This window comes from Corythoichthys intestinalis, chromosome 6 (assembly GCF_030265065.1).
Source record: "Corythoichthys intestinalis isolate RoL2023-P3 chromosome 6, ASM3026506v1, whole genome shotgun sequence".
In the NCBI taxonomy this organism is placed as follows: Eukaryota; Metazoa; Chordata; class Actinopteri; order Syngnathiformes; family Syngnathidae; genus Corythoichthys; species Corythoichthys intestinalis.
In genome coordinates this window covers 25,127,793-25,155,082 of record NC_080400.1, presented here as the reverse complement: position 1 = coordinate 25,155,082, position 27,290 = coordinate 25,127,793, and the positions used below count along the sequence as shown (strand labels likewise).

The window sequence follows — 27,290 nt, the reverse complement described above, 5'->3', positions numbered from 1 at the left end:
GGAGCACATTAGGGACCAGTGCTACTTGGTGTTTTAGCCAGCAATGACTACTAAGCTAGAATTGACAGTTCGTATTATTAAGTTTTTATTTTACACCCTCATCACTCTACAACGCTATGTTTTCACAGATTAAATAAAGCCTGTATGTAAGACACTTTAGCCACACATCGACAGTGGCCATAATTAACAGAAAAACTAGCCCTCCGTAGGGCTAACGTTACGTGAGCGAGTGACAGTAACGTTAATCTTATGTATTAGCACTTAGAAGTCTACTGCTTTAAGATGGCGGCTGTTTACTAGCGCCGCTGACTCAGTCATTTCGCATCTAGTTCAACATACATGTGATCTCTATGAGACGCATCAGACGCTACCACCGTAGCATCATGCAGGCTAGTTTTTAGCAACGCTGGTGTTATTTATAGCGGCTGTCGGCTGCAGTAAATTTTTTTTTATTTTTTTATTGCTTCTTCCTCTACGCACGTGAAATCAGTGCGTTGTCCTGCATTAAAAGTAGTCCGGGCAAAACGTGATGCTTTGAGCTGTGAAAATTAAACAATTACTCGAGGTGAATAAAATTACTCGGATCAGTTTTTAAACTCGAGTTACTCGAGTATTTGTTTCAGCTCTAATGTAAACCAAAGTGCAATCACATTCGTAAATTAATGTTTTTTTTACATTTCAAAAACCAGAAGCCAATCTATTGTGATAAAACAACAAAATTGCAATAACTGCATTAACCATCAAAGTGAAGTCTTAAGTAACTGTAGTCTTGAAACAAATCTAAGGAAAAACATTTCGACAAAATAATGCAAACTAGTTAAACTTGAGAGTAGCCGAGATCTGTCATGACAGAACATCGCTTCAATGATTTAGCTTCGTGAATGGGTATAACGTCTAGACCGCGAATATAAGATGACCCCCACTTTTTCAGTCTTATTTCAATGCAAAAAAACAGTCCTATATTCGGGCCAATACGGTATTGCATTTCTAACAGTATTTGGTCAACCTGCACTGTAAACTAGTGCTATGAGACCTCAGATGATGCAGGCATTACAGTGGTGATTCGATCAACACCCAGCAATTGGATATAATTGCTTGGTGTGGTGCAACTCCCAGCATGTGACACCCATCTCTTATGACTGTGTATTTCTTGGATTGTCCACTCACTTGTACCGTCTCTTAGAGCGCTCTTATCACACTATTATATAATAATCCTTCTTTCAGCATGACAAAGCGGTCGAACAGTACAGAATAGAAAAATCCCCACAACCAATTGCATCATATGTAAAGATGTGTTAATGATGACAATTATAATGAACAAATGATGATGAGATGATAACTAATCTTGCACACCCACTCACTGACGTACCAAAGCCAAAACTGAAAAAGAGTTGTGTAATTGGGTTTGGTACAACAAAAAACAGCGCAAGGGAGGAATCAGGACATCCTCCCCCCGAGCTTTCTCGGTTACAAAAACGGCAGTCTCAACAGGAGGTCACTTATTCTGCGCGCTTCATTTTCTCCAGCATCACACAATGATTTCGTGGGTCCTCTTGGCAGTGGTGGGACTTGGCGGGGTCATCGCTGGGAGCCCTATTGACGCTGCATCAAATGCCCATGCCATGACTGCGGAGCACTCGGACATTTCTAAGGTGAGAGCAACTTTGCCACAGAAAAACTAATGATCATAAGGAATAAGGTGGCTCTTAATAATAAATTAAAACATTCAGTGTTTACACATGTGTATTTCTTGGACCAATACTCACTGAAGGTTATTCTGTACACAGTACAAAAACACTTTCGGCAAAACAGTAAAAACAGTCAGCTATTTTTTCTTCTTAATCCTTCATAGGGAAATTAAATACTTAATATCATACAGTGGTAAATACACTGGTAAAGTACTTGCAATATTGGCAAATTGGTAGGAGGGGACATGACTGAAGACTGACAATTTCAATATTTTTTTTCATTACTATAAATTAAGGATTGCAATATTGTTTACAATGAGTCCCATTAAAAAATAATATACAGTACATGGTCACTTATTGTAAAAACAATAGTGCATATCTTGCAAAGTCTGCCAGGGTATCTTAGCTCATTAGCAGAACGCTAATATGTAACATATTTCTAGACACTAATTTAATTGTCAAGGGAACATGAATTGGAAATTTCAGCAATCGCTAATGATTTTTATGCTTCACTCCTGTTTAACTAGCGTTGTTTGTGATGTCGGCTACTCATAATGCACATAGAAAGAGGGAGAGAGAATGTAATGGGTCGTCACATGACGTGAAAACATTTGGGCTCCATGTGATTGAATAAAAATTGTATCACTATGTGAAATATGGCAGTCAATTCCTAAATCAAGACGAAACTTTTCAGCTCTTCCACTTCTTCTTGGTAGGCAGCTGACCCGTAGCCTCCAAATACTTGTGAATGAGCTCTTCCTGTGTGCCTGGTACGCACGGTTGATATCTGCTGTATTCCATAGTGTACTCGCCCTTTCCCTGATTGCAACACGGATAAAACAGAGGACAAAACACCATCAGGTCATGGCCACTCCAGACTTTGTTTAGACGAGTTTTCTTACTTCAGTACATGAACGTAGTTCTGTGGCGTAGCCAAACATGTCGTTTAATGGAATCTGTCAATACACAACTCACATCAATAAGATTCCAAAGTGTGATCCCATGTTAAGCGACGAGCTGGACTCACATCGGCGTACAGAGTGAAGTATCCCTCGGATCCATCCTGGCCCGTGATGACGCCGTGGCGACGGCTCACCCCAGCGATAACCACGCCCTGAAACTCCTGAGGTGCCATAATTTCTACTGACATGATGGGCTCTAAGATGGCGACGTTCGCCTTCTCCATAGCTGTGAAGAATCATACGTATGTAGCGAACCGGATATTGGTTTCAGTTGGATTGAAAACGACCTTCACCTTGCTTTAGAGCACCCTCCCCCGCACGGATGAAGGATATTTCATTGGAGTCCACCATGTGATGTGCGCCGTCTTCCAGTAGGAACCGCACACCAGAGATCTTGTGGCCACTCAAGGGTCCCTTCTCGCAGGCTTCCCTGTAGCCCTAAACCATGATGAAGGGTGAAGAAATTACGAATGAGGACAACAGGACTATGGATGTCCCGATCACATATTTTTGCACCTGAGTCCGAGTCACCCGATTTTGAGAATCTGCTGATACAGAGTCCCGATCCGATAGCAATTTTTTTGTTTTTGTTTCTATTTGAAAAAAGTTCAAACATGTTCAAACTGTATTTTTTACAGTACTTCCTCTTGCGCTGTGTGCGGGAGTGTTGCGAAGTATAAAACCTTTGTACTTACCGTATTGGCCCAAATATAAGACGGCCCTGATTATAAGACGACCCCCTTTTTCAAGACTCAAGTTTGAAAAAAGACTTTTTGAACACCAAATTAATTTTTATGCAGAAAATAGTTACAGTACATCCGAAACAAATGATAATAACAATATATTTGAGAGAAAAAGCATGTTATTTTTGCCTAATTAAAATCTTAATATCTGAACATTTAAATATGTAAACTAAAGTGCAATCACATTCGTAAATGAATGGCTTCTGGTTTTTGAAATGTAAAAATAAACCAATCCATTGTGACAAAACAACAAAATTGCAATAACTGCATTAACCACCAAAGTGAAGTCTAACCGTAACTGTAGTCTTGAAACAAATCTGAATTAGGAAAAACATTGCAATAAAATAATGCAAACTGGTTAAACTAAAAAGAGTAGCTGAGATCTGTCATGACAGAACATCGCTTCAATGATATCTGGCGCCATCTAGCGTCGTGAATGGGGAGAGTAGCTGAGAGCTGTCATGACAGAACATGACTTCTATGATATCTGGCGCCATCTAGCGTCGTGAATGGGTACAATGTCTAGACCGCGAATATAAGACGACCCCCCCTTCTTCAGTGCTATTTCAATGCAAAAAAACAACGTCTCATATTCAGGCCAATACGGTATATGAATTTGCCTAAACCGAGTCCCGATCAGATACCAAGTTTTTTTTTCATATTTTACAAAAGTTCCAAACGTGTTACCATACTGTACTATTTACAATACTTCTTCCGCTTTTTCAGGGAGTGTTGCGGAGTATAAAACGTGTATGTTTTTTTTTTGTTTTGGCAATATCATTGTATTTCTGTATTGTTTTGTTACTTTTTAGCCCTTATACAGTGGTATGAAAAAATATCTAAACCTTTAGGAATTTCTTACATTTCTGCTTGAAATCACCATCAAATGTGAGCTGATCTTTGTCAAAATCACACAGATGTAAAAACCATGTCTGCTTTAACTAAAACCACCCAAACATTTATGTTTTCATATTTTAATGAGGATAGCATGCAAACAATGACAGAAGGGGTGAAATAAGTAAGTGAAACCTTTGCCTAAGGAGACTTAAAGAGCAATTGAAACCAATTCTTTACCAAACATTTTAAGTCGGGTGTGTGCCCAATCACTGACGAGTGGTTTAAAGCTGCCCTGCCCACTAAAAAACACATCCCTGGTAATAGAATCGTCTTGATGAGAAGCATTGTCTGATGTGCATCATGGCTCGGTCAAAAGAGCCATCTGAAGACTTGAGATCAAGGATTGCTCATTTGTATAAAGCTAGGAAAGGATACAAAACCATCTCTTAAAGTCTGGATGTTCATCAGTCAACAGTAAGAGAAGTTGTCTACAAATGGAGAGAGTTTGGCACGGTTGCTTCTCTCCCAAGGAGTGGTCGTCCACCAAAGATAGTACCAAGAGTTCAGCGCAGAATACTCAAAGAGGTAAAAAAGAACCCTAGAGTGTCTGCTAAAGACTTACAGAAATTACTGGTACAGTCCAATATCTGAGTGCACACTTCAACTAAATGTAAAACTATGGCCAAGAATGGTGTTCATGGGAAAATTCCACGGAGGAAGCCACTGCTGTCTAAAAAAACATTGTTCCTCATTTAATGTTTGCAAAAAGGCACTTGGCCACTCCACAGAAGTTGAAACCAAAGTGAATTGTTTGGGAGTAACACAAAACGTCATGAGGGGAGGAAAAATGGAACAGCTCACCAACATCAACACCTCATCCCACCGTGAAGCATGGTGGAGGGAGAATCATGATTTGGGGCTGTTTTAATGCCTCAGGGCCTGGACAACTTGAAATCATTAATGGAAGAATGAATTCAAAAGTTTATCAGGATGTTTTGCAGGAAAACCTGAGGCCGTCTGTCAGACATGTGGAGGTTAAAAATGCTGCAACAAGACAATGATCCAGAAAACAGAAGTAAATCAACTTCAGAATGGTTTCAGAAGAACAAAATACACATTCTGGAGTGGCCAAGTCGTAGTCCAGACTTGAACCCCGATGTGATGCTGTGGCATGACCTAAAAACAGCGATTCATGCCAGACATCCCAGGAATCTGACTGAACTACAGCAGTTTTGTAGAGAATGGGACAAGATTAGTCCCGATCGATGAGCCAGACTGATCTGCAGCTAAAGGAAGCGTCTGGTAAAAGTTACTGCTGCCGGGGGAGGGGGGGGGGCACAAAATATCAAATGTTCACTTACATATTTTCACAGCTTTAAACCATTCGTCAGTGATTGGGCACACACCTGACTTAAATTGTTTAGTAAAAACTGGTTTCAATTGCTCTTAAAGTCTCCTTAGGAAGAGGTTTCACTACTTATTTTTCCCCCTTCTCTCTTTGTTTGCATGCTATCCTCATTAAAATATGAAACCCTATAAATGTTTGGGTGGTTTGAGTTAAAGCAGACACTTTTTTCATCTGTGTGATTTTGACAAAGATCAGATCACATTTGATGGTGATTCTATGCAGAAATGTGAGAAATTCCAAAAGGTTCAGATACTTTTTCATGCCACTGTATACAATAATACGTATATAATTTAGGCCTGAATGGTTTTGGGGAAAAAAATTACCATTCCGATATACATTGCCAAGGCTCCACACTTACGTTTTGCATTGTTTGCAACTTACGTTTTTCTTCAGCTGCACCAACACAAAATGTAGGCGCACAGAACTGTAAGATGGATGTGCTAACCACTGTCCCACCATGCCGCCTTTATAATGTGAATTATTTTAAAACAAGAATTATTAGATTATTATAGAATTATTATTAGAAAACTTCTTGTCTTATCAAATGCTTCACAGAGTGAGTCCACTCAAATTTACTCAGGCTTTGACGCTCATGCTGCCGAGAGCAGCCTCTCACTTGAGTTGCCACAGACTGGTATGTAACAAACTAAATGATGATTGACACATTTGCCCCCTTGATTGTAGAGTTACCGAGCAGTCTTTCGCTAGATCAAAGCTACAAACCAGTCAATCACTGTTAACTTTAAGTACCAAACACCATCTGGTGACCAAGAAAAAAAAAAACAAGTTTGGTCGCATTTTTTAGCTAGCAGAAGGGAGGTGAGATGCTGTACGAGCATGAAGCAGAAAAACAAACATATTTTTTAAAATTAAAAACACCGATCCTTTCACCCGATTCCGATCCTCTGAAAAATGGTGCAATCTGCCCAATTTCCAATCACGTGATCGGATCAGGACATCCTTAAACAGGACTTTTACTGTCGCTATATTGGAAAATGAGATTTAAAAGAAACCTTTTCTACGGCTGGCACAAGTTGCTTTGGAATGTTGGTTCCCACAGTTAGATCTTCAAATTCCAGCATGGTGTAGTGTTCTGGCTCCAGTGGCTCAAGGACGCCGATAACTTTACCATATTGACCAGAGCCTCCGGTTTGCTTCTTGTGAGTGAAATCAAACCTAAAGAAAATGTGGAAAGAATATTGTGGGAAAATGTACAAATTTAACACTTTGGACCGGTTTCATTATACAGTGGTACCTCGACATACGATCGCTTCGACACACGATCTTTTCGACATCCGACGTAAAATTTGACGCGCCATTTGTTTCTAAATCCGACGACATGCTCGAAATACGACGACACGACAGCAACGCAAACGAACTCACGGCGGATTTTCTTGTGTGAGAAATCAACACAGGTTTCCAAAAAGTTGGTACAGTTGGTGAAACAAGGAAAAAAGTGATGCTTACCTTTGAATTGAAGATGCAAATTATAGAAAAATATGAGTGTGAGGTGCGCATCCGTGAGCTGGCTCAACAATACAGCTCAACGGTCCTCTTCCGACCACCGTTCGCCAGTCTTTATAAGTTAAGGTGACAATTATTATTGTGGTAACATCGCCAAAGAAATCGCCAGCTTCGTCACGTTTTTATAATTTATTTAAGAACTTATTCAACACAAAACGCCCATTGCCCTCTGCAGTTGACTGTGCTCTCAAGAAAACGAAAGTATTATCTCTACCGCACTGACCTATCTCACTGTGACGTCAGCCCCGCGGTGCATTCAGGTACAGCAAAAAGTGTCCGCCACATTAGAATCCAATTTGTTACATTATTAACGGAATCATTTTTATTTTATTATTATTATTATTAATATTATTATTATCATTATTATATTATTCTGATTTTTATTAATAACTTATTTATTTTGCTATGTTTAATTGCCATTTATAATAATTGTACCAGCAGTATTTATTATGGATTTAGTGTAGGTTTTTGGGTGTGGAACGAATTAATGGAATTTTAATGTATTCCTATGGGAAAATCCTGCTCGACATACGACCATTTCGACTTACAAACAAGGTCTTGGAACGAATTAACTTCGTATGTAGAGGTACCACTGTATTGGTTTTAAAAATTATGTCGTTCCATTGAATTTATGTTTTATTCCAATTACAGTGCACAATCGCTAATCGCAAGGGTGGGAACAGCAAGCCTAATTTGTAAAAATTCAAATAAGCGGCGAGAAAAAGCTCACATACGCAAAATTTTCCACAAATAATGGCTGTAAGTTCCCCCAGAAATCTGCAAATAAGTCACTTTGTAAAAACCAAACTATAACTATGCGACGTCTATTGTGAATATTTTTATTTAAGTGTTAAACATATTTTTATAATCAGCACATCATCACACAACCAGCAGTCTCCAGAACGGCCAACCCCAAATTTGCCACCAATTTTATATCATTTTGAAAGACTTTCAAGACCCACAAAATACTTCCTATGATTATATCCTCCAAATTAAAGAAATGACGGTCTTCTTTTACCGGGGGAAAAAAGTTAATTCTACTATTTTATGTTCTACAGTAATCAGCTTAAAACATAGGCAAGTTTTACAAAATGCAGCTTGAAATTTACAGTGGAGTACAACCAATATGTAATGAAATGAGCACTGTCTCTTTAAAAGAGGGTGGTCCTCTTGTCAAACAGGAAGTGAGAGGTGACTCCTTCACTTCCATGAGGGACAGTCGTCTAACCAAGAACTGAAGACTCAGGCAAGAAGCGCATTCAAAATAAAATGTTGTCACATGATCGTGAAAGATTCTCTGTGGCAACTTTTGCCTTGAATTAATATCCTTTCTAGCTTTCGTATTTTGTTTCAACTGGTCCATCTTATCTAAAGACAAACACGCCCTGCCCTGTTTACACCTGCAGCAAACAAAGTCCAAGTAGCCTCATTCCATTCTTCCTATTTGTTCCTTCCCTGTGTTCTTTCCACAGTCCACAGGAGTGGATGTGTCTACCGAGGAAATTGAGACTGTGATGGAGACCGGAGAGCTGAACCCCATCCACTACCCTGCTCAGAGGGCTGCCAAAGTGGTCCAACATTACCTGAACACCCAACACGGCTCGCCATACAAAGTCTTTGGACTGCACAAGGTTTTTCGTGCAAATGCAGAGGTAAGTTGGAGACTCGTACTATACATATATGAAGTGATTAAACAACAGCCCAACAAGATGTGTTTTTTTGTAGGATGTGCCTAACTCTGGAAGAAAGTACCAGCTGGACCTTTCTATACAGGAGCTGGTTGAGAAAGTAAGCCATGTTTAAATTTTAACATGTTAAATCGCAGCTTTTGACGTCTCAGAATGTTACAGGTTTGACTAGATTCCCCTTTTCGCCCTCTTGTCCTTTCTGCAGAAAAACAAAGTGGCATGCTCAGCAGAGGTTTTATTTCCTTTAGAGGAGAGCCATGCTCCACCACAGGTCAAGGTTTCAGCTTGCGACGACATGTTGAAAATCAACACCTCCATTCAGGAAGAGGCCTTTTTCCAGCAGCAGCTGAGTCGACCCAGTCTGCTGTTTGCATCCAATTTACCCGGTAACTACCCGCAACTGGAATTAGATGGGGCTTTCCGAGGCAAAGGGCCATATAGTAAAATATATACACTGTATATACCGTAATTTTCGCACTATAAGGCGCACCTGACTATAAGCCACCACCCACCATATTTGGCACGAAAACAGCATTTGTTCATACATAAACCGCACTGGACTATAAGACGCAGCTGTCCTCACTGTATTATGGGATATTTACACCAAAAGATATTAACCGGTAACACTTTATTTGACAGCGACATCATACGACCGTCATAAAACCAAATTAACCGGCATCAAGAAGCTTCATTTGGCCATCACTGCTCCCTTTGGGGAGACAGTCAATCTCTGTTGCCATCTGCTGTCAACACTGTTGTTGTCCAACATGCCTCCTAGCATGCATTGCAGCACAACAGATGTAAATAACACTTAAAATTCATGTTCTGTGCTAATTATGTCTTCAGTTACTGTTCCAGTTGTTTCATTAACTGCTAGTTTTGGTATTTGCAACACTTTATTTGACAGTGGCACCATAAGACTGCCATTAGACAATCCTAATTATGACACAACATTGGCATGAGCATTAACGAATGCTTATAACATGTCATTTAGTGATATCCAGCAAATTATCTTACTTTTGAATGGATGTAAAAGATCCAAGCTGAACATTAATGGAGTTAGTGACATAATTTGCCAGATGACACTTAATGACATCTGTCATAAGCATTCAGTAATGCCTATGATTGTGGCATGTCATAATTATGACTGTCTCATGACAGTCTTATGACGTCACTGTCAAATAAAGTGTTACCTACTAACCCAAATAAATCAACAAATAAGCCGCACTGGACTATAAGCTTCAAGATTCAAAATGAAGGAAAAAAGTAGCGGCTTATAGTCCGAAAATTACAGTATATATATTTGGAATGGCGTTTCTTCGGTGCGCCGCACAGCCCAAACCATTTGACCGACCGTCACCGTTCAAATCTTAAAATAACTGGAATTTTCGCGCGACGCAGGGAATTTTTCGAACGATCCCGCCCAAATTTTCCATTCACATGTTTTCCATTCACATGTAAACAGTCATTTAAAAAAAAAATATTCAAAACGCCAAAACAATTTTTGACCAAATCGCATAATTTACACATAAAAAATTCTGGGATAAAAAAGGCATAAAAGTTATATACAGAACTTGGCAAAAATGTACATTTTCCCCAAAAATTCACCAAAAACTGTCCAATTCACTTCTAATGGGATGCCATTGACAGCCATGTACGTCCAAATTTCCCATTCATTTTCAGTGGCAGGAAAACAGGTTCTTGCGATTTTTTACCGTTTACCATTACAGCCCATTGACATTTTGTGTCCTAATATCAACAGGACATGTCCCCGAAATGTCCCCAAACCAACAGGAAGTGACCCCCAAATGTCCCCAAATTAACAGGTGATATCAACGGGTCATGTCCCCCAAAATGATAGCAACAGGACGTGTCCCCCAAATGTCCCTAAATTAACAAGAAGTAACTTGATATCAACAGGGCGTGTCCCCGAAATGTCCCCAGATTAACAGGAAATGACCCGATATCAACAAGAAGTGTCCCCCAAATGTCCCTAAATTAACAGGAAGTGACCTAACATCAACAGGACGTGTCTGCAAAATGTCCCCAAAATCAACAGAAAGTGACCTGATAAATCTGTATCTTTTCTTTTAATATTCTTTAATAATTAAAATGCTTTCAGGAAAAAAATGAAAACAAAACTACGACTGTACTTAGGCCGTGATTCTTTCGCATACCTATCATTGATCTCAAACATGCGGCTCGGTAGGCCAATTAAGGCCCATGGGATAATATTTGCGGCTCACTATTGGACATCAAAGTGTAGCGCAACTCCTCATATAATTTGCCTTGGGCAAATTTGTTTTTACAATTTAAAATAACTGATCAAAAAAGTAAAAAAAAAAAAAAAACTCAGTACCTAGTAATACATTTAAAAAAGAATATTAGGCATAAATAAAAAATGTAGCTGGCACATATTTTTCCATGATCATTCTTTTTTTTAATAAATAAATAAATACATGTCATAATAGACTTAAAAAGAATACATCGCTTAAAGCCTAAAATCCCTCAAGCTGATGATAATGTTCGGTGGTCTTTTTCTTAACAACGTTACCAAAGTGAATTAGCAATATAAGTCCGTTTTTTGGGAATCCTTCATTCTACCATTTACAGTGCTCTACTGATAAATCGAGTTTGAGACCCATGCACTAGATGGAATCTGTGTTCCACGAGTAGAACTAGTACCACAATTTGAGAATCACTGCCACATCGGAAAAACTGAATCATGTAACACAAAAAAAATCACCTGCTTAAAAATGTGCAACGTGCTATCAAATGTGGGTTTAATCTAGGGCTGCAGCTATCGAATATTTTAGTAATCGAGTAATCGACTGAAAATTCTATCGATTAATCGAGTAATCGGATAAAACAAATATATTTTTAGGTGAAGAGCAATTATAAATATACATGAGAAAACAAGACATTTCATCTAATCTTGAACCATTTTCAGTCAATCAATGTCTTTATTTTCGATGTATATTGTAGCTAGAATTAAAAAAAAAAGACTAATTCACTGCTTTCACTCCAAAAAACTTTTAGATCTTATTTAAAAAAAAAATAAAAAAATTTATATATATATATATATATATATTACCTAAAAATGCCGTTACGCTTGATAACACACATCACTTAAAAGTTAGGATTTTTTCCCACGTGTTTCAATTGAATTTCTCTTTGTGTCAAGCCATTTTTAAGTTCTAGTTAAGTTTTAAGTTAGTCTAAACTGTAAGTCCTGATAGGATTTTGAGTTTTTGCAGTGTTTAAAATAAATGTATGATACAGGCTGTACTGGAGCACATTAGGGACCAGTGCTACTTGGTGTTTTATCCAGCAATGACTACTGAGCTAAAATTGATAGTTAGCATGATTAAGTTTTTATTTTACACCCTCATCACTCCACAATGCTATGTTATGTTAAAGCCTGTATGTAAGACACGTTAGCCACGCAACGACAGTGGTCATAATTAATTGAAACCTAGTCCTCCGCAGGGCTAACTTTACGTGAGCTAGTAGCGACAGTAACGTTAATCTTATTTATTAGCGCTTAGCGCTCTTTATTAGCGCTTAGCGCTGTACTGCTTTAAGATGGCGGCTGTTTAATAACGTTGCCCAGACGCGGCCGAGTCTGTCATTGCGCATCTAGTTCAACATACATGTGATCTTTATGAGACGCATCAGACGCTAGCTACCAACTTAGCATCGTGCGGGCAAGTATTTGGCAACGTCGGCGTCGTTTGTGGCGGCTGTCAGCTGCAGTAAGTTTTTTTTCCCCCTTCTTCCTATCCGCACGTGACAGCGCGTTGTCCCGCATTAAAAGTAGTCCGAGCAAAACGTGATGCTTAGAGCTGTCAAAATAAACGATTACTCGAGGTGAATAAAATTACTCGGATCAGTTTTTAAACTCGAGTTACTCGAGTTGCTCGAGTACTCGTTTCAGCTCTAGTTTAATCACCAGATATATTCTTTCCACTCTTAGACAGTTATGGTCATGTGGCTCCAGAGCATGTGCCTTTCTGGCACCTCGGAATGGTCGTGTCAAGCTACGTCATGCTCAATGAATCCACCCAAGAAACTTTGTACAACGTGGCTCAAGTAGCCAACGTTACACAGCTGGTAGGACATTCTCTCGGTTGAATTGTGCTCGTTTGACTGAATAAATACAACTGTTCTGTTGTGTGCTGCAGGAAAATGCTGACACCAGCCTACTGAAGTATGAATATGACGTACTGCTGCATGATATTGTGTCCCAGGTACTTTTCCTATAAACCTGTATTAATGGAAATGGTGCAGGATATTTTATTTCATGAAAAGTGAACATTATTACTTAGGAAAGGGGGATATATGATTGTTGCTGGTGAATGCACAGTATTACACAGTGTTTAAAGTAGCTTTCTCTTGGTGTTTCAGGAAATCTTAGCCTGGAGGGTGCTGGTCACCTGGTCCCCGACTGAGGGAATTAAAGTGCTGAAGATGGAAAAACGTGACTACACTTCAATTAACCTAAAAACTACACTGTTGTAAATGCTATTTTTCTCTTTCACTTGAGAGACATCCAGTATTAGAGTTAGGCCACGAGCACCAACCCACCTCTACATTTATGATATAATAAAAGAGCATTTACACAGACTTTGTTGCTTCCGATATTTGTGCTGGACGTCGGTACTTACGGAACGGCGGCAGTGATGGTTTCTCTGAATGCCACTTTGGGTTTTCCCATCACACAGGGGCAGTTGTACTCTCTTTCCATCCTCTGGAAGGACAAAATAAGATGGGACTTAAAACTCACTTCATGTAAAGATGAACACGAAATGAAATCTGACAGGCAGTAATTCAGCAGATCAAATCTTCAAAAAAAGAGGCTACAAGCTGTTTGTCACTCCCACTTAAACGAGTATTCGAAGCAGCAAAATTTGATTCGAAGCTTTTTTTTCTAATTGAATTACTCGAGTTAATCGATTAATCGTTCAGCACTATACGTATGTTTTGTGTGTGTATGTATATACTGCATTGATGTGTGTGTATAAAGTGTTAAATCATTGGCTGCCATTGATGGCGATAGTCGCCCATTACATTTGACTCGGAGGAAGCAGACCAAGTTATGAAAATAGTGTTCTCAAAAGAACTATTAATATTGGCAATATTTTAAACAAATCAAAATAAAAACCTGTTTAAATATATGCAAAATGGCTTAATCTATTCAAAAGCTATATAAAGGTTTAAAATTGGTATTTAAAATTGCTTTAAAATCAAACTTATTAACCCTTTACTGTAAAACTTCACCTTAAAACCAAAATACCACATTTTTTAAGGCGCACTCCAAATCCGTTATTATTCCTAAAAATTGACAGCGTGCCTAACGCATGAGTTCTGGTTGTGCTTAATGACCTCGAATCTATTTTGTCGGTGCATATCTCTATTATACTTTTCCAGTGAAGTGCCAAAGACACACATTCACCAAACCCATAAATAAAACAAATAATTTAAAAAATGTAAATTAATAAAGAAAATATTTAATTTATTTATTGTTTAAAGCACAAATATTATAAATGATAAGAACTAATGCACCTAATAATGAGGTGCCCCTTATGAAAATAAACTCTTTCATTGATAGGGCGACTTATAGTCCGAATTTTGTTTTTATCTTTAAAATATCAAAAAACTAGTTTTTCCTTTGAAATGTTGGGTAGCATAATGCTAACACAATGAAAAACACTATAGACGGGCTTGCAGCCACAATATTATAGTTACCCTTTAACTTATAGACATCTAATCCATTTGAACTGAGTAGTGATTATTCACCGTCATCCCCTCCAAGTTCAAATGGATTGGACGTCTATTGCCCTCACTGGCACTGAAACATGATCATTCATTGTCAGCCGCTTTCACTTCAAATAGATTGGACATATATCGTTACAGCCACATGTGTAGACAGCACAGATACCATGGCAATATTCATGGTCATATATTCTTTATCCTCTGCAAAAGACGAATAATTACTGCACCATACGGAGTCAGTAGAAAAACTTTTTTGTGTGTAGTATAAATTATTTTTAATCTATTGCCTTTGTAAATCATTGTAAAAAAAAAACTCAGTTCCTGTAAACTCTGTGAGATGCCACAAGAGGGCACTAAAGTCTTCCAACACAAAAATAGTGTTTTGGTATCATCTTGTCACATTTGGTGCCAAGGAAGTACTGTAAATTGTGACAAGGTGAGGAAGTTCGAATAGATAGGGTTGGGAATCTCTGGCATGAAGCCGATTCGATATGTATCTAGATACACAGGTTACAATTCGATTAAAAAAACGATACATTTTTAAGGCCGAGCGATTCGATACGATTCGATACAGTGTAAGAAGGTTATGGTTTGATAGAGTGAAAACGATACGATAGTAAATATTTGTTGTTTGTGTTTGTAAAGTATTTTAAACATATAAAAATTTCTAATATTCATTTCTAATATAGCAAAATTAAACAACAAAATTTCATACCAATGTTATGTTTTATTTTTTTATGAAAAAAATATAAGGCTTACTATATGACCGTCATTTTGTTGAATGGGATTGATAATAAAATAAAACTCCAGTGAAGGCAAACAATAAAGTGCAGTAATTCAATTACTGTATTTCCTGGTGTTTTTAACACAAGAGGTAAGTAATTTAAGTGCAAACTTTCAACGTAAACATCTTACAAAAAAAATATTAATTATATGCAGCAGCTCTAGAAAAAAAAAGAATTAAACCTGCTAGTGTTATCATGAATATATAATAAATTATGCTTTATGACTGGTATAATTGGGGGAATAAAAACATGGCATTTTAGACAGACAGGTCAATAATCATTACTTTAACCTAATACACAGCAAAGTCATTCACTTATGCCTGTGCTTCCTCATTTTTCCTTCCTTATCACTGTCCATATCTTTTTTGAAGGGCAGATTTTTCTTGAGGAAGATCAAATAATCCACATTTTCACGTTTAAGTAGACTGCGTTTCGTGGAAACAATATGCCGCCCTTTCCACCATTGTAGTGGGTTATTTTTCAGGGTTAAAAACTCACGATCTCTGTACCGCTACATTACAGTGGTTTCGTTAGCTCTCGCGTTGCTATGACACGCCCGTGACGATCGGGTAATGAGGGCGACTAGTAGCGGTTCTACCGAAATGCATGGGATGTTGAGGCCACCACGACTTTGAGTAGTGCTTGTCCGTATTATATCATGCGTGCGGTCTCGATCTAAGTGCGCTGTGTGGTGAATGACACAAGCCCAGCATGTGAAGTAAAAGCTAAATTATTAACATATCAAACAATGTATTGAACAAGGCATTAGAATATCCAAATATATATCCAAATTCTATCTCTACTATCGGTTCATTGAATATTTAATGGCTACTGGCGAACGGTAACTTTACTATCGATACATTTGTATCGCTCACCTATAAAACCGGATATCCGGTCGTATCGGTTTATCGTACTCAAGCTTAATGGATAGGTCAAAGTCTTGTTGTCAAAAAGAGAAAGTATTGCATTGGCACCATGTTGTGGCATCTACCAATTTTTACTGTACCTGTGAGTAGATCTCTAGATGCAGCTCGCCCATGCCTGAGATGATGGTCTCTTTGCTCTCGGTGTCGAAGTGAACCCGGAAGGTCGGATCTTCTCGAGTGAAGCGGTTTATGCCTTTGGAGAATTTATCTAGGTCATTCTGATCCAACAGAAAAAACAAGTTTGAGTCATACATAATTCCTTAGGATGATCACCCGTGTGTACTCGCTTACCTTGTTGGCTGGCTTCATGGACATGGAAATGACAGCGTCTGGGATGTGAATTGATTCCTGTAGTGGAACAAATCTTATTCAAAACATTTCAGTCATTACAGGTGCATCACCCTATGAAAAACAAGGGCTTGCTATATTGACAATATGCAGAAGAACTTGCCATTGAGAGGTTATCGCTGGTCCTCGACGTGAACGTGTCTCCACTCGCACAGTCAATCCCAAACAGAGCGCAGATGTCGCCTGCGTACACCTCGTCTACATCCTAGAGAACACAATAGAACACATGGAGAGCATTAAATTTGTTTTTATTCTAATCACAATTGTAGGAATCATGGCGAATAAACACACTTATAGCGAATACTGTTTTCACCTCCATTTGGTCGGCATGCAGGCGCACCAGCCTCTGCACGCGCACCTTCTTGCTAGTGCGTGTGTTGTAGATGTACTCGCCCTTCTTCAGGTAACCTTGGTATACCCGCATGTATGTCAGTTGACCAAAACGACCCGCCTGCTCGGACCCAGAAGGACAACGGCGTCAGAGAGAGCTACTATGGATGTAGAGAAGCTGAAGTTAAGTGCTCACCTCTAGTTTAAAAGCCAGACTGACAAAAGAATTTGTGGAGTCTCTTGTAGGGTTCATTTGGATTTTTGATGTCTCACTAGAATCTCTTCATTGTCAGAAAACGTATATTTAGAAAATATACAGTACATCAACGGCCGACGTTCATAAATCGAATCAATGCTTACTCGTTGTTGAGGATGGCGTAGTTTTTGACCTCGGTGGGGTTGGGTAAGAATTCCAGTACGGCGTCCAGAAGGGGTTGCACGCCTTTGTTCTTGAGCGCTGTGCCTACCAACACTGGTGTGAAGAGACGTTGTACAGTGGCCCTGCGCAGGGCAGCCTGGTAGATGATCGAAGAAATTTTAAAAATCACATTAGCGTTACAAAAAGCAATTACAAATCATGGTAATAAAGTAACTAAGGCTACGTTCATACTACAGGTCTTAATGCACAAATCCGATTTTTTCGTGTTTTTCGGACTTGAGTGAGGCATTAACTTGGCGGTCTGAACGTGACAAGTCGCATAGACCTTGACCATTTCAAATCCGATCTGGATCACTTTCGTAGTGGTTCAAATCCGATCTGGGCCACATTTTTCAGACAGCCGCAGCGGTCTGTACTGTCCAGTCTACCTAATCGGAATTCATACAGCAATTACGTCATCAAATAGCGAGAAAGACGCTACGGTAGCGGTACAGCTGTGCATTATTAGCGCCTAGCTTGCATTGAACACTCTTTTTGGAGAAGGGCCGGGCATGACAACATTCATAAAAAAATAAAAATGGGTTGAGGATAAAAAGCAAAATATGAAAAGCAAAATATGATATCCCTGGAATGATGGATGACAGCCAGCATGTGTGGTCATTTGTTTTGATGCGTCTGCCCATTCAGGTCCTCTTGCTCAGCGCGTGTCGGACTGCGGATTAGTGCGCATGTGTAATACTTGAATGGTCTCAATGGACAAAGGCAGTCTGAACGTGCACGCCCAAAAAAAAAAACGATATGACAAAAAAATCACATTTGTGCATTATGACCTGTTTTATGAACCTAGCCTAATAGGTATGAAGTCACCATTAGATGCGAAGGCCTCCTTTATTGAGCAGAGGTGTAAATCAACAAATTCATGATGATGCGATATCAATTCTTTAGACCGCGAGATGATATTTGCCGATTTGACATGTGCTTTGACATTGTTTGTGCTTTGTTGGCTTTAATTAAATCATTTTTGCACCGTTTACCTGCCTTGCCTCCCTTTCCCTGCATTTGGGTCCTGCACGCCTGCGTTCCCTGACAGAATGCTTATGACATACTGTATGTCATTAAGTGTCATCTGCCAAATTATGTCACTAACTCCATTTATGTCAATCTCGGATCTTTTACATCCTTTCAAAGTGAGATAATTTGCCGGACAACACTACATGACATCTGTTATAAGCTTTCATTAGTGCTCATGACAGTGTCATGTCATAATGATGATTGTCTAATGACAGTCTTATGGCACCACTGTCAAATAAAGTGTTACCTAATACCATAACTAGCAATTAATGAAACAGCTGGAACATTATCTGAAGAAATAATTAGCACAGTATATGAATTTTGATTGTTACTTAAATCTGTAGCGCTGCAATGCATTCTAGGAGGCATGTTGGACAACAACAGTGTTGACAGCAGGTGGCAGCAGAGGTTCACTGTCTCCCCCAAGGGAGCAGTGATGGCCTAATGGAGCTTCTTGAAGCAATGGCCCTTTGCAGCCAATTGGTTCAAAGCTTTATGGTGGTTCATTTGGTCTTATGACAGTCTTATGATGCCGCTGTCAAATAAAGTGTTAATACCTTTTGGTGTAAATATCCCATAATACAGTGAGGACGGCTGAAGCTTATAGTCCAGTGCGGCTAATCTATGAACAAATGTTGTTCCCATGCCCAATTTGGTGGGCGGCGGCTTATAGTCAGGTGCGCCTTATAGTGTGAAAATTACAGTATTGTTAGTTTTACGATTTTAACATTATACTTATGTTCCAATTTGCGAATATGTTTTGAAAAATAAAAATCCTGTTCAATGGGGGAAAAAAAGTAGTTTTTTTTCCAGATATCTCAACGTAATACATTTTAGAGCTGTGATGTCAATACCGTGAAACCGTGATATTTTGGCCCAAGGTTATCATGCCGTCAGAATCTCATACCGGCACATGCCTATCAATGCCGATATTACAAATTCTCCAACTATTCAATTCAAGGAAGTTTGATCGATTAAATATGAATTTATGTACACATTTAACACATATAACACATATTTAACACACACATTTCAACTAGGCAATAAAAATACAAAGTAATTTCAATTTTGAAACCATTCTTTAAAAAAAAGCATATGTAAAACATGACAGTATTGATCAATGTTTTATGTATTGATCGATAATAAAATATTTTCCAAAATCACACCTACTGTATCCATAGTCATCATGTAGGCTTGGTAAGAACAGACAACCAACCTTGAGGTCATCATTGGTGGGAATCTTTTCCTCCAGGAACATCTCTCCTAAGACTTCGTCAGCATTGGCAACACATTCCACCAACTCCTGCCTGCGGTCTGCAGCCTCTGCACGATAATCTGCAGGGATGTCATCGTAGCGGATGACTTGCCTGCAAAAAGTGGAGACTTTCATTTAGTGTTACTAGCCCGGAAGAAATTTGTATTACTCATACAGTACATGCTGCTTTTATTATTAGATTTCTTGCAACAAAAAAGCATATATTACCCAAACGGTCCTTCAAAATACATGCTTCTCTCCTCAACAAGGTCGATGATGCCTTTTATGTTGCCTTCAAGGCCCATCGGGATGTTCACATAGGCGGCATTCTGATTCAGTTTTGTCCTACAAATGATTACAGAATGTTACTAAAAATATAAATTAAACGGATTGGAATATTTGCTTGCTGTGACATCAGAAATCACCGGAGCTGCTGCAGGGCTCTGTTAGGGTTGGCGCCCAAGCGATCCAGCTTGTTGATGAAAGTGAGGAAAGGAACGCCATAGCGCTTCATCTGCCGGTTCACTGTCATGGTTTGACACTGGACACCGCCCACAGCGCACAGGACCAACACGGCGCCGTCGAGCACGCGCAGCGCTCGCTCCACTTCGATGGTAAAGTCCACGTGACCTTGACAATATAGATTTGTAAGAGACATTTACCATCTGAACTTCTTACTTCAACTGTATCAAGATCAAAACATGTACAAACCTTCAAAATGTTACATTTTTATTATTATTTTATAGTTATTACATTTTTCCTCACATATTTAAATGTTAATGGATTTTTTGCAGACATTAATCATATTGGTTTTTTTTGTACAACTTTCATGATACATACTGTAGTTCATTCTGAGGACATGTATGGATATCAAATGATTCATTTCATACTTGTCCATAGGAAACAGTTTTGGTTTTATTTTCAGGGACTTGTCAGATTATTGAGATCTCAAAACAAACATTTTAAAGCAACACTGGGTAACTTTTAAACTTTTATAAAATTTCATAACATTTGTGATAATATGTCGACTAGTTGAATAACACCTCTTTTATATCTTGAGGGGGTCTGTATCGCTTTCACTGGCACTAATCAACTTTGAGGAGGGAGGCAAGAACCCTGTCACGCAAAAGTACAAATGTACTGACTGCTTTAAGGCATACGTCACTACCCTTTTCCCCGATCATTATAAAGACGCAAGTCAATGCGAATGCTTTTGCGCGACTTCTGCAATGATGGCAGAACAACAAGAGACAAAAAGTTTTGTCTGAGGAGGGGGAAAAAAAAAATACAGGCCCGGCTTTCACTCACTGGCGTGACGCCAACCCCCCACCCCCATCAACCGAACTTGTCAGACACCAAGCCACATGGTTGTTAGCAGTCATATGCTATTGTTTAACCAAAACTGGATTCATCGCCTTAATACTATTCATCCTTAACGCAGCCGCTGGAAACAGAAATGTTGTTTAATCCATCTGCATGCGACCGGGAGATTCATTTTGGATTAACTGATGACTTAACGACACTTTGCGAGTGTGCGCTGGTCCTCATGGGAAAAGGAGTCTTCCTTATGGCAAAACAACCGCTTTTGTCCACCGGCGTCGCTAAAATCGACCAAAACTGAAAATTTACCAAGTCTTTCTTTAAACACAAAACATATACTGGCACTGCCTTCTCCTTTTCTTTATGTCGTTTTTTCGAGTAAAATCTGTGTGACAACTAAAAAACTATACAAGTAAACGCACATCAGTAAGTGCAATTCCACAACGCCGGTGTTCTTACAAATTTTGCACCATCATCAGAATTTGAACCAAAGCTGTTGTAGCAGTGAATAAGCCCTCTTTTACATTCAATTACACACTCAATGTTATCCAAGGGTGCTAAATAAACAAGTCATTAACACACATGTGCAACACGAATATGGCATAAATTAATGTTTAACGACACGGCGAAGACAGTGAGAGAGCGGCGTGCAGGTGTTGTGTGCAGCAAACATGTGTCCGAGGAGAACTTTTCTACACGTCCGTCCATGATCAAACTTAAGTAAATATTCCTTTCTTTAAAGTTTGTAGTGTTTACTTTGGAACCGCTGCATTGGCGGCCATTTTTAAAATTACGCGCATGCTCAGAACTGCAAAGTTGCAATTTCTGATGGGTTGCAAAATTTGTAAGAATACCTGCTCTGACACCGGCAAAATGGACCAACCTAAGCAACACTGAGAAGGACAAATGGCGAACTATCCTAAATATTTGCAACTATTAATGGCAATTTTGCTTACGTAATTTCTTGTTATATTGGGTTTTATTGCTGTTGTTCTCTTCTCCACTATGATACTTAAAAAATAAAAATCAAATAGTCAAACAGGGTAGGATGCCCATGATCTACAGTGTATCACAAAAGTGAGTACACCCCTCACATTTCTGCAGATATTTATCTTTTCATGGGAAAACACTGACAAAATGACACTTTGACACAATGAAAAGTAGTTTGTGTGCAGCTTATATAATAGTTAATTTATTTTCCCCTCAAAATAACTCAACATATAGCCATTAATATCTAAACCTGTGGAAACAAAAGTGAGTACATCCCTTAGAAACTACCAACGTCCCTAAATGTCCAAATTGAGTACTGCTTGTCATTTTCCTTCCGAAATGTCATGTGACTCGTTACAGGAGTGCTGTCAGGATTGCTGCAGAGATTGAAGAGGTGTGTGTGTGGGGGGGGGGGGGGGTCCATTCCCACCACCATGCTTGACTGTAGGCATGCCACACTTCGTCTCATCAGACCATAGGACATGGTTCCAGTAATCCATGTGCTTTGTTGATATGTCTTCAGCAAACTGTTTGCTGGCTTTCTAGTGTACAGTCTTCAGAAGAGGCTTCCTCCTGGGGTGACAGCCATGCACACCAATTTGATGTGGAGTGCGGCGTATGGTCTGAGCACTAACAGGCTGACCCCCCATCTCTTCAATATCTGCAGCAATTTTGACAGCACTCCTGTAACGAGTCACATGACATTTTGGAGTGAAAATGACAAGCAGTACTCAATTTGGAGATTCAGGGATGTACGTAGTTCCCATGCAGTGTACTCACTTTTGTTGCCAGGGGTTTAGATATTAATGGGTATATTTTGAGGGGAAAATAAATTAACTTTGTTATTTAAGCTGCACACAGACTACTTTTCATTGTGTCTAAGTGTCATTTTCAAACAATCAATCAATCAAATTTATTTATATAGCCCTTTACAAAACCCGAAAGGCCCTCAAAGTGCTTTACAACTAAACATTACTCAAGATAAATAAAAGGCAGGAAAGTATTATACAATGACATTAAGAAAAAAAAAAAAGAAACAAAAACAGCGCACCACGATAGAAGTCCAGCAAATAAAACAATAAAACCGATAAAATCCAAAAACATTAAAAACTCTAGAGCAAATAAAACCAGGCTATCCTAATGTGTATAAAAGGTGAGTCTAAAAAGGTGTGTTTTCAACCGAGACTTGAAAAGACCTAGCTCCGTAGTGGTGCGGATTTCAGGGGGAAGGCTATTCCACAGCCTAGGGGCAGCATCCCCAAAAGATCGGTCTCCCCACTGTTTAAGTTTTGACCTCAGAACATGTAAAAGAAGCTGGCCGGTCGAATGAAGAGTCCTACCAGGGTTACGGAAGGTTAAAATTTTCGATAAATAAGATGGAGCCTGGCCAACAGTAAAAGTTTGAAATCCATTCTAAAATGGACTGGAAGCCTGATTGGAACTTGTCAAGGGTGAAGTTTGTCTCTAAAAAGGTTTGCAATAGAATAAAAACAACTTTTTCTAAAACTTTGGAAATGGTAAATGGTGTTATACTTATAAGGAAAGACAAGTGGGAGACGGGTCTAAAATTGGACAGCACAGTGGAGTCGAGATGGGGTTTTTTAAGAAGGGGCCTGACTACAGCCTGTTCGAAGGCAGATGGGAAGAACTGGAACTGAGAGAGGTATTTATGAGAGACAGCAGACTTGATCCAAGGCAACTAAAAACTTCCTTCAGAAGCTTAGCTGGTATTATATCTAAGGGACAGTCAGTGGGTTTCATGCCACTAACTATTTCGGTGAGAGATGACAATGAAATCTGATCAAATTGCTCAAAGATATTGAGCATTTCTGGAGGACGTACGTTATTGGATGAGATACCAGTTGCAGACATTTTGCCTAACTGAAGAGACTTTGTTTTGAAAGTAAGTGAGAAACTCCTCACAAATGGCAGCTGACACATCAGTTAAGACCGTGGGTTGTGGGTTTAAAACAGAATCAATAGTGTTAAAAAGCAGCCTTGGATGACTGGACCTATTACTTATAATAGAAGATAAATAATTAGACTTGGCCTGTTTTATGGCCTCCTGGTAAGCAGCTAAGGTGTCCCTCAGCAATCCAAGAGAAACATGGAGTTTGTCCTTTTTCTATTGGCGTTCAGCCCGCCTGCATTTTTGCCTGAGCAGGCGGGTATAGTCGTTAAACCATGGAGTGGCTTTGGCACGAAAACGGCATTTGTTCATAGATAAGCCGCACTGGACTATAAGCCGCAGTTGTCCTCATTGTATTATGGGATATTTACACCAAAAGATATTAACTTGTAACACTTCATTTGACAATGGCATCATAAGACTGTCATGAAACCAAATGAACCACCATTAAGCTTTGAACCAATTTGGTGCAAAGCCTTATTGTTTTAAAAATCCTCATTTGGCCATCACTGCTCCCTTGGGGGGAGACAGTCAACCTCTGCTGCCACCTGCTGTCAACACTGTTGTCATCCAACATTCCTCCTAGCGTGCATTGCGGCGCTACAGATGTAAAAACAATCAAAATTCATGTCCTGTGCTAATTATTTCTTCAGTTACTGTTCCACTTGTTTCATTAATTGCTAGTTATATTTGGTAACATTTTCTTGGATAGTGGTGTCATAATACTGTCATAATTACATGACACTGTCATAGGCAAATGGAGTTAGTGACCTAATATGCAACATGACACATTTTGACGTCTGTCCTAATAATTCAGTAATGCCCATGATAGTGTCGTGCCATGTCATAATTATGACGGTCTTATGACAATCTTATGATGCCGCTGTAAAACAAAGTGTTACCTATTAACCCAAATAAATCATCAAATAAGCCCCACTGGACTATAAGCCGCAGGATTCAAAATGAGGGGAAAAGGTAGCGGCTTATAGTCCGAAAATTAGGGTACTTAAATATCTGCAGAAATGCAAATTTTGTGATACACTGTAGGTGTTGTCTTGCAAATTAAATATTGGAATTAAAAAATATTTGGCTACTCTCCAATATCTATAACACTGCTCACAGTACCGGGTGTGTCGATAATGTTTATATTGTGGTTCTTCCACATGGTGTAGGTAGCAGCTGACTGGATGGTGATGCCCCTCTGCCTCTCCAGCTCCATGGAGTCCATAGTGGCCCCAACGCCATCCTTCCCCTTCACCTACCACACCGTAAAGAAATACTTACTGGAGCAGCACTAATGAAAATAAACTCAGCGGACGTGATGTAAACCTCGTGGATCTCCGCTATTCTTCCTGTGTAGTAAAGCACGCGTTCGGTCAGAGTAGTCTTTCCCGAATCGATGTGCGCGGAAATGCCGATGTTGCGGATCCTTTCGTTCGGGACGATACCAGACGAGCACGACCGGCAGCTGTCGATGAGTACCTGGGGCAATGACAGAGGGGGCATTAAACCCTCTTAAGCGCTTGGCGAGAAGCCCGCGTTTTGCTAATGTACTACCTTTTTGAGAGTGACGCCGCCCGGAGCGAGAGTGTGTCTTTTTGTCAAGGACAAGGCCGTTTGAAGAAGCCTCATAGTGGCGAGAATTTTGGGGAGGTCGACCTGTAGCCTGTGATCAACTCTCGCCACCACCGGTGAATGTCACGCCGAGGAGTCCAGTTGTGAAACACAACTTCCGGGTTCTACGGAATGTGCGATGTGCCAAAAATAATAAAATCTCGTTTCAATATTGATGATGGACTACAGTACATTCATCCTGTGCTTTTATTTTGTTAAATTAAAATAAACGTAACCGTATGAAAACATGGCGTCCACATAGGTGAAGAACACATTTTAGGTCGAGCAAAATTTGAAAGCTAGTGTGTGACCACATATTATTATTATTATTATTAAATTTTAGATGATTATTAATGTTTTTTTCATATGAACAATTTTATTATAATTTAATAAACTATTAATAGAAATAAATCAATCTAATAAAATGAATAAAAATAGTATTATGGCCCCAGCTAGCACTCCAAAGTAGATTTTCCTTTTCATAGTATTTAACTTTTGCATGCCATTGACAACAATATACGTTCATTTCATTCTAACTGGAAGGATTGCCAGTATATGCTAATGTTTTGCTGGTATTGATTGACTAGGAGGGCTCAGCGATCATTTGCTACCAACCTCTCTGAGTCAAAATGGATTGGGCATCTAGTTTTATCAATGGCAGCCAATGTGTAAAATGAGTGCCCTATATAGGGTCAAAGAGAAAAGGCCCACACCTAAACTCTGAATTCATGGGTTACAGTATGAACTATATAAGAAAATGTTGTTCAAACATAGAATTAAGGAAAACCTGATAAAACTATAAGGGCTAAATCAGTGGTTCTTAACCTTGCTAAAAGTACCGAATCCCATAAGTTTAACATGTGACTCACCGAACCCTTCGGAATTAGATAGAAAGCAATTTTTTTCAAATTCAAAACTGATACATCTAAGCCAGCAAGCTAATAATTTAGCAAATTCCCGTTCAAAAATGTTCTCATTTTGACAGCATGTGTCATAAATAGGTAAAAATTTGAGAACATGCTGCCCATTGGTCTGTTGTATTCCCTCATACAAAGAGCGAGTCAACCTTCCACTGTGCAAACCAGTTCCTCCTCCCTTCAAATCGAGGACTAGCAGTTAAAAGAAGCCTGTAAATTGGGAGCAAATCAGTCCAAAACCTGGCCTAAAAAAGCCACTTTGCCTAGATTTAATCAGCGTACGAAAATAGGGCTCTACACTGAACCCCTAGGGTTCGATTGAACCCTGGTTAAGAACCACTGGGCTAAAGAAAGGTAATTCACGTCATTTTCCACAATTTAGTACCAAAAAGATTTTAAAAGTGTGTTTTTGAAATAAACAAGATTTTTAATGTGCAAAGCAAAGATACGTGAGTTTTGAACATAGATATCATAGATATCTGACTAGACATCCTAGGAAGTGTCAATGGCGTCAGTAAGTTGCGGCCATCTTGGGTTGGAAACAGAACTTAGATGATTGATTTCCTCCATTAAAATACCCCCAACTCGCTGAATTCTTGACGGGTTTACAAGCGATTTGATTTATAAAAAAGTGTCTAGGATTCTAACAGGATGTTTAATGAAAATAATAGTTTTTTTTTTTTTTTTTTTTTTTTTTTTAATTATGTTAAGAATGCTGTGTCTTTGAAGATTGTGGCAAACCAAGACGTTTAAAAATTGGGTGAAATTTGAGCGATTTATGGATACTATTACCCCCCACCCCCCCATCACTTTGATGTTGT

General features: G+C 39.1%; 2 protein-coding genes across 3 annotated transcripts; one reads left to right on the top strand and one right to left on the bottom strand.

The window, feature by feature from the left end:
- Positions 1 to 905: 905 nt before the first annotated feature.
- gfm1 (G elongation factor, mitochondrial 1) lies at positions 906 to 25,675 on the bottom strand. Its single transcript, XM_057839573.1, has 18 exons — positions 25,496 to 25,675; positions 25,268 to 25,420; positions 25,064 to 25,196; positions 20,145 to 20,349; positions 19,948 to 20,064; positions 19,681 to 19,831; positions 17,375 to 17,529; positions 17,211 to 17,295; positions 16,998 to 17,135; positions 16,788 to 16,889; positions 16,628 to 16,684; positions 16,417 to 16,554; positions 13,518 to 13,600; positions 6,652 to 6,814; positions 2,944 to 3,088; positions 2,716 to 2,876; positions 2,591 to 2,644; positions 906 to 2,507 (listed from the first exon to the last, which is right to left on the bottom strand). Exons 1-18 carry the CDS (start codon positions 25,568 to 25,570, stop codon positions 2,379 to 2,381), a joined length of 2,244 nt encoding a protein of 747 aa, XP_057695556.1. The 5' UTR covers positions 25,571 to 25,675; the 3' UTR covers positions 906 to 2,378.
- lxn (latexin) lies at positions 1,438 to 13,477 on the top strand. Of its 2 annotated transcripts, none has more exons than XM_057839574.1 (7): positions 1,438 to 1,652; positions 8,635 to 8,814; positions 8,888 to 8,950; positions 9,056 to 9,236; positions 12,827 to 12,963; positions 13,035 to 13,100; positions 13,258 to 13,477. In XM_057839574.1, exons 1-7 carry the CDS (start codon positions 1,536 to 1,538, stop codon positions 13,369 to 13,371), a joined length of 858 nt encoding a protein of 285 aa, XP_057695557.1. In that variant the 5' UTR covers positions 1,438 to 1,535; the 3' UTR covers positions 13,372 to 13,477. The 2 variants fall into 2 exon arrangements, with proteins under 2 accessions (XP_057695557.1, XP_057695558.1); XM_057839575.1 differs by lacking the exon at positions 1,438 to 1,652 and adding an exon at positions 8,332 to 8,408.
- Positions 25,676 to 27,290: the final 1,615 nt, after the last annotated feature.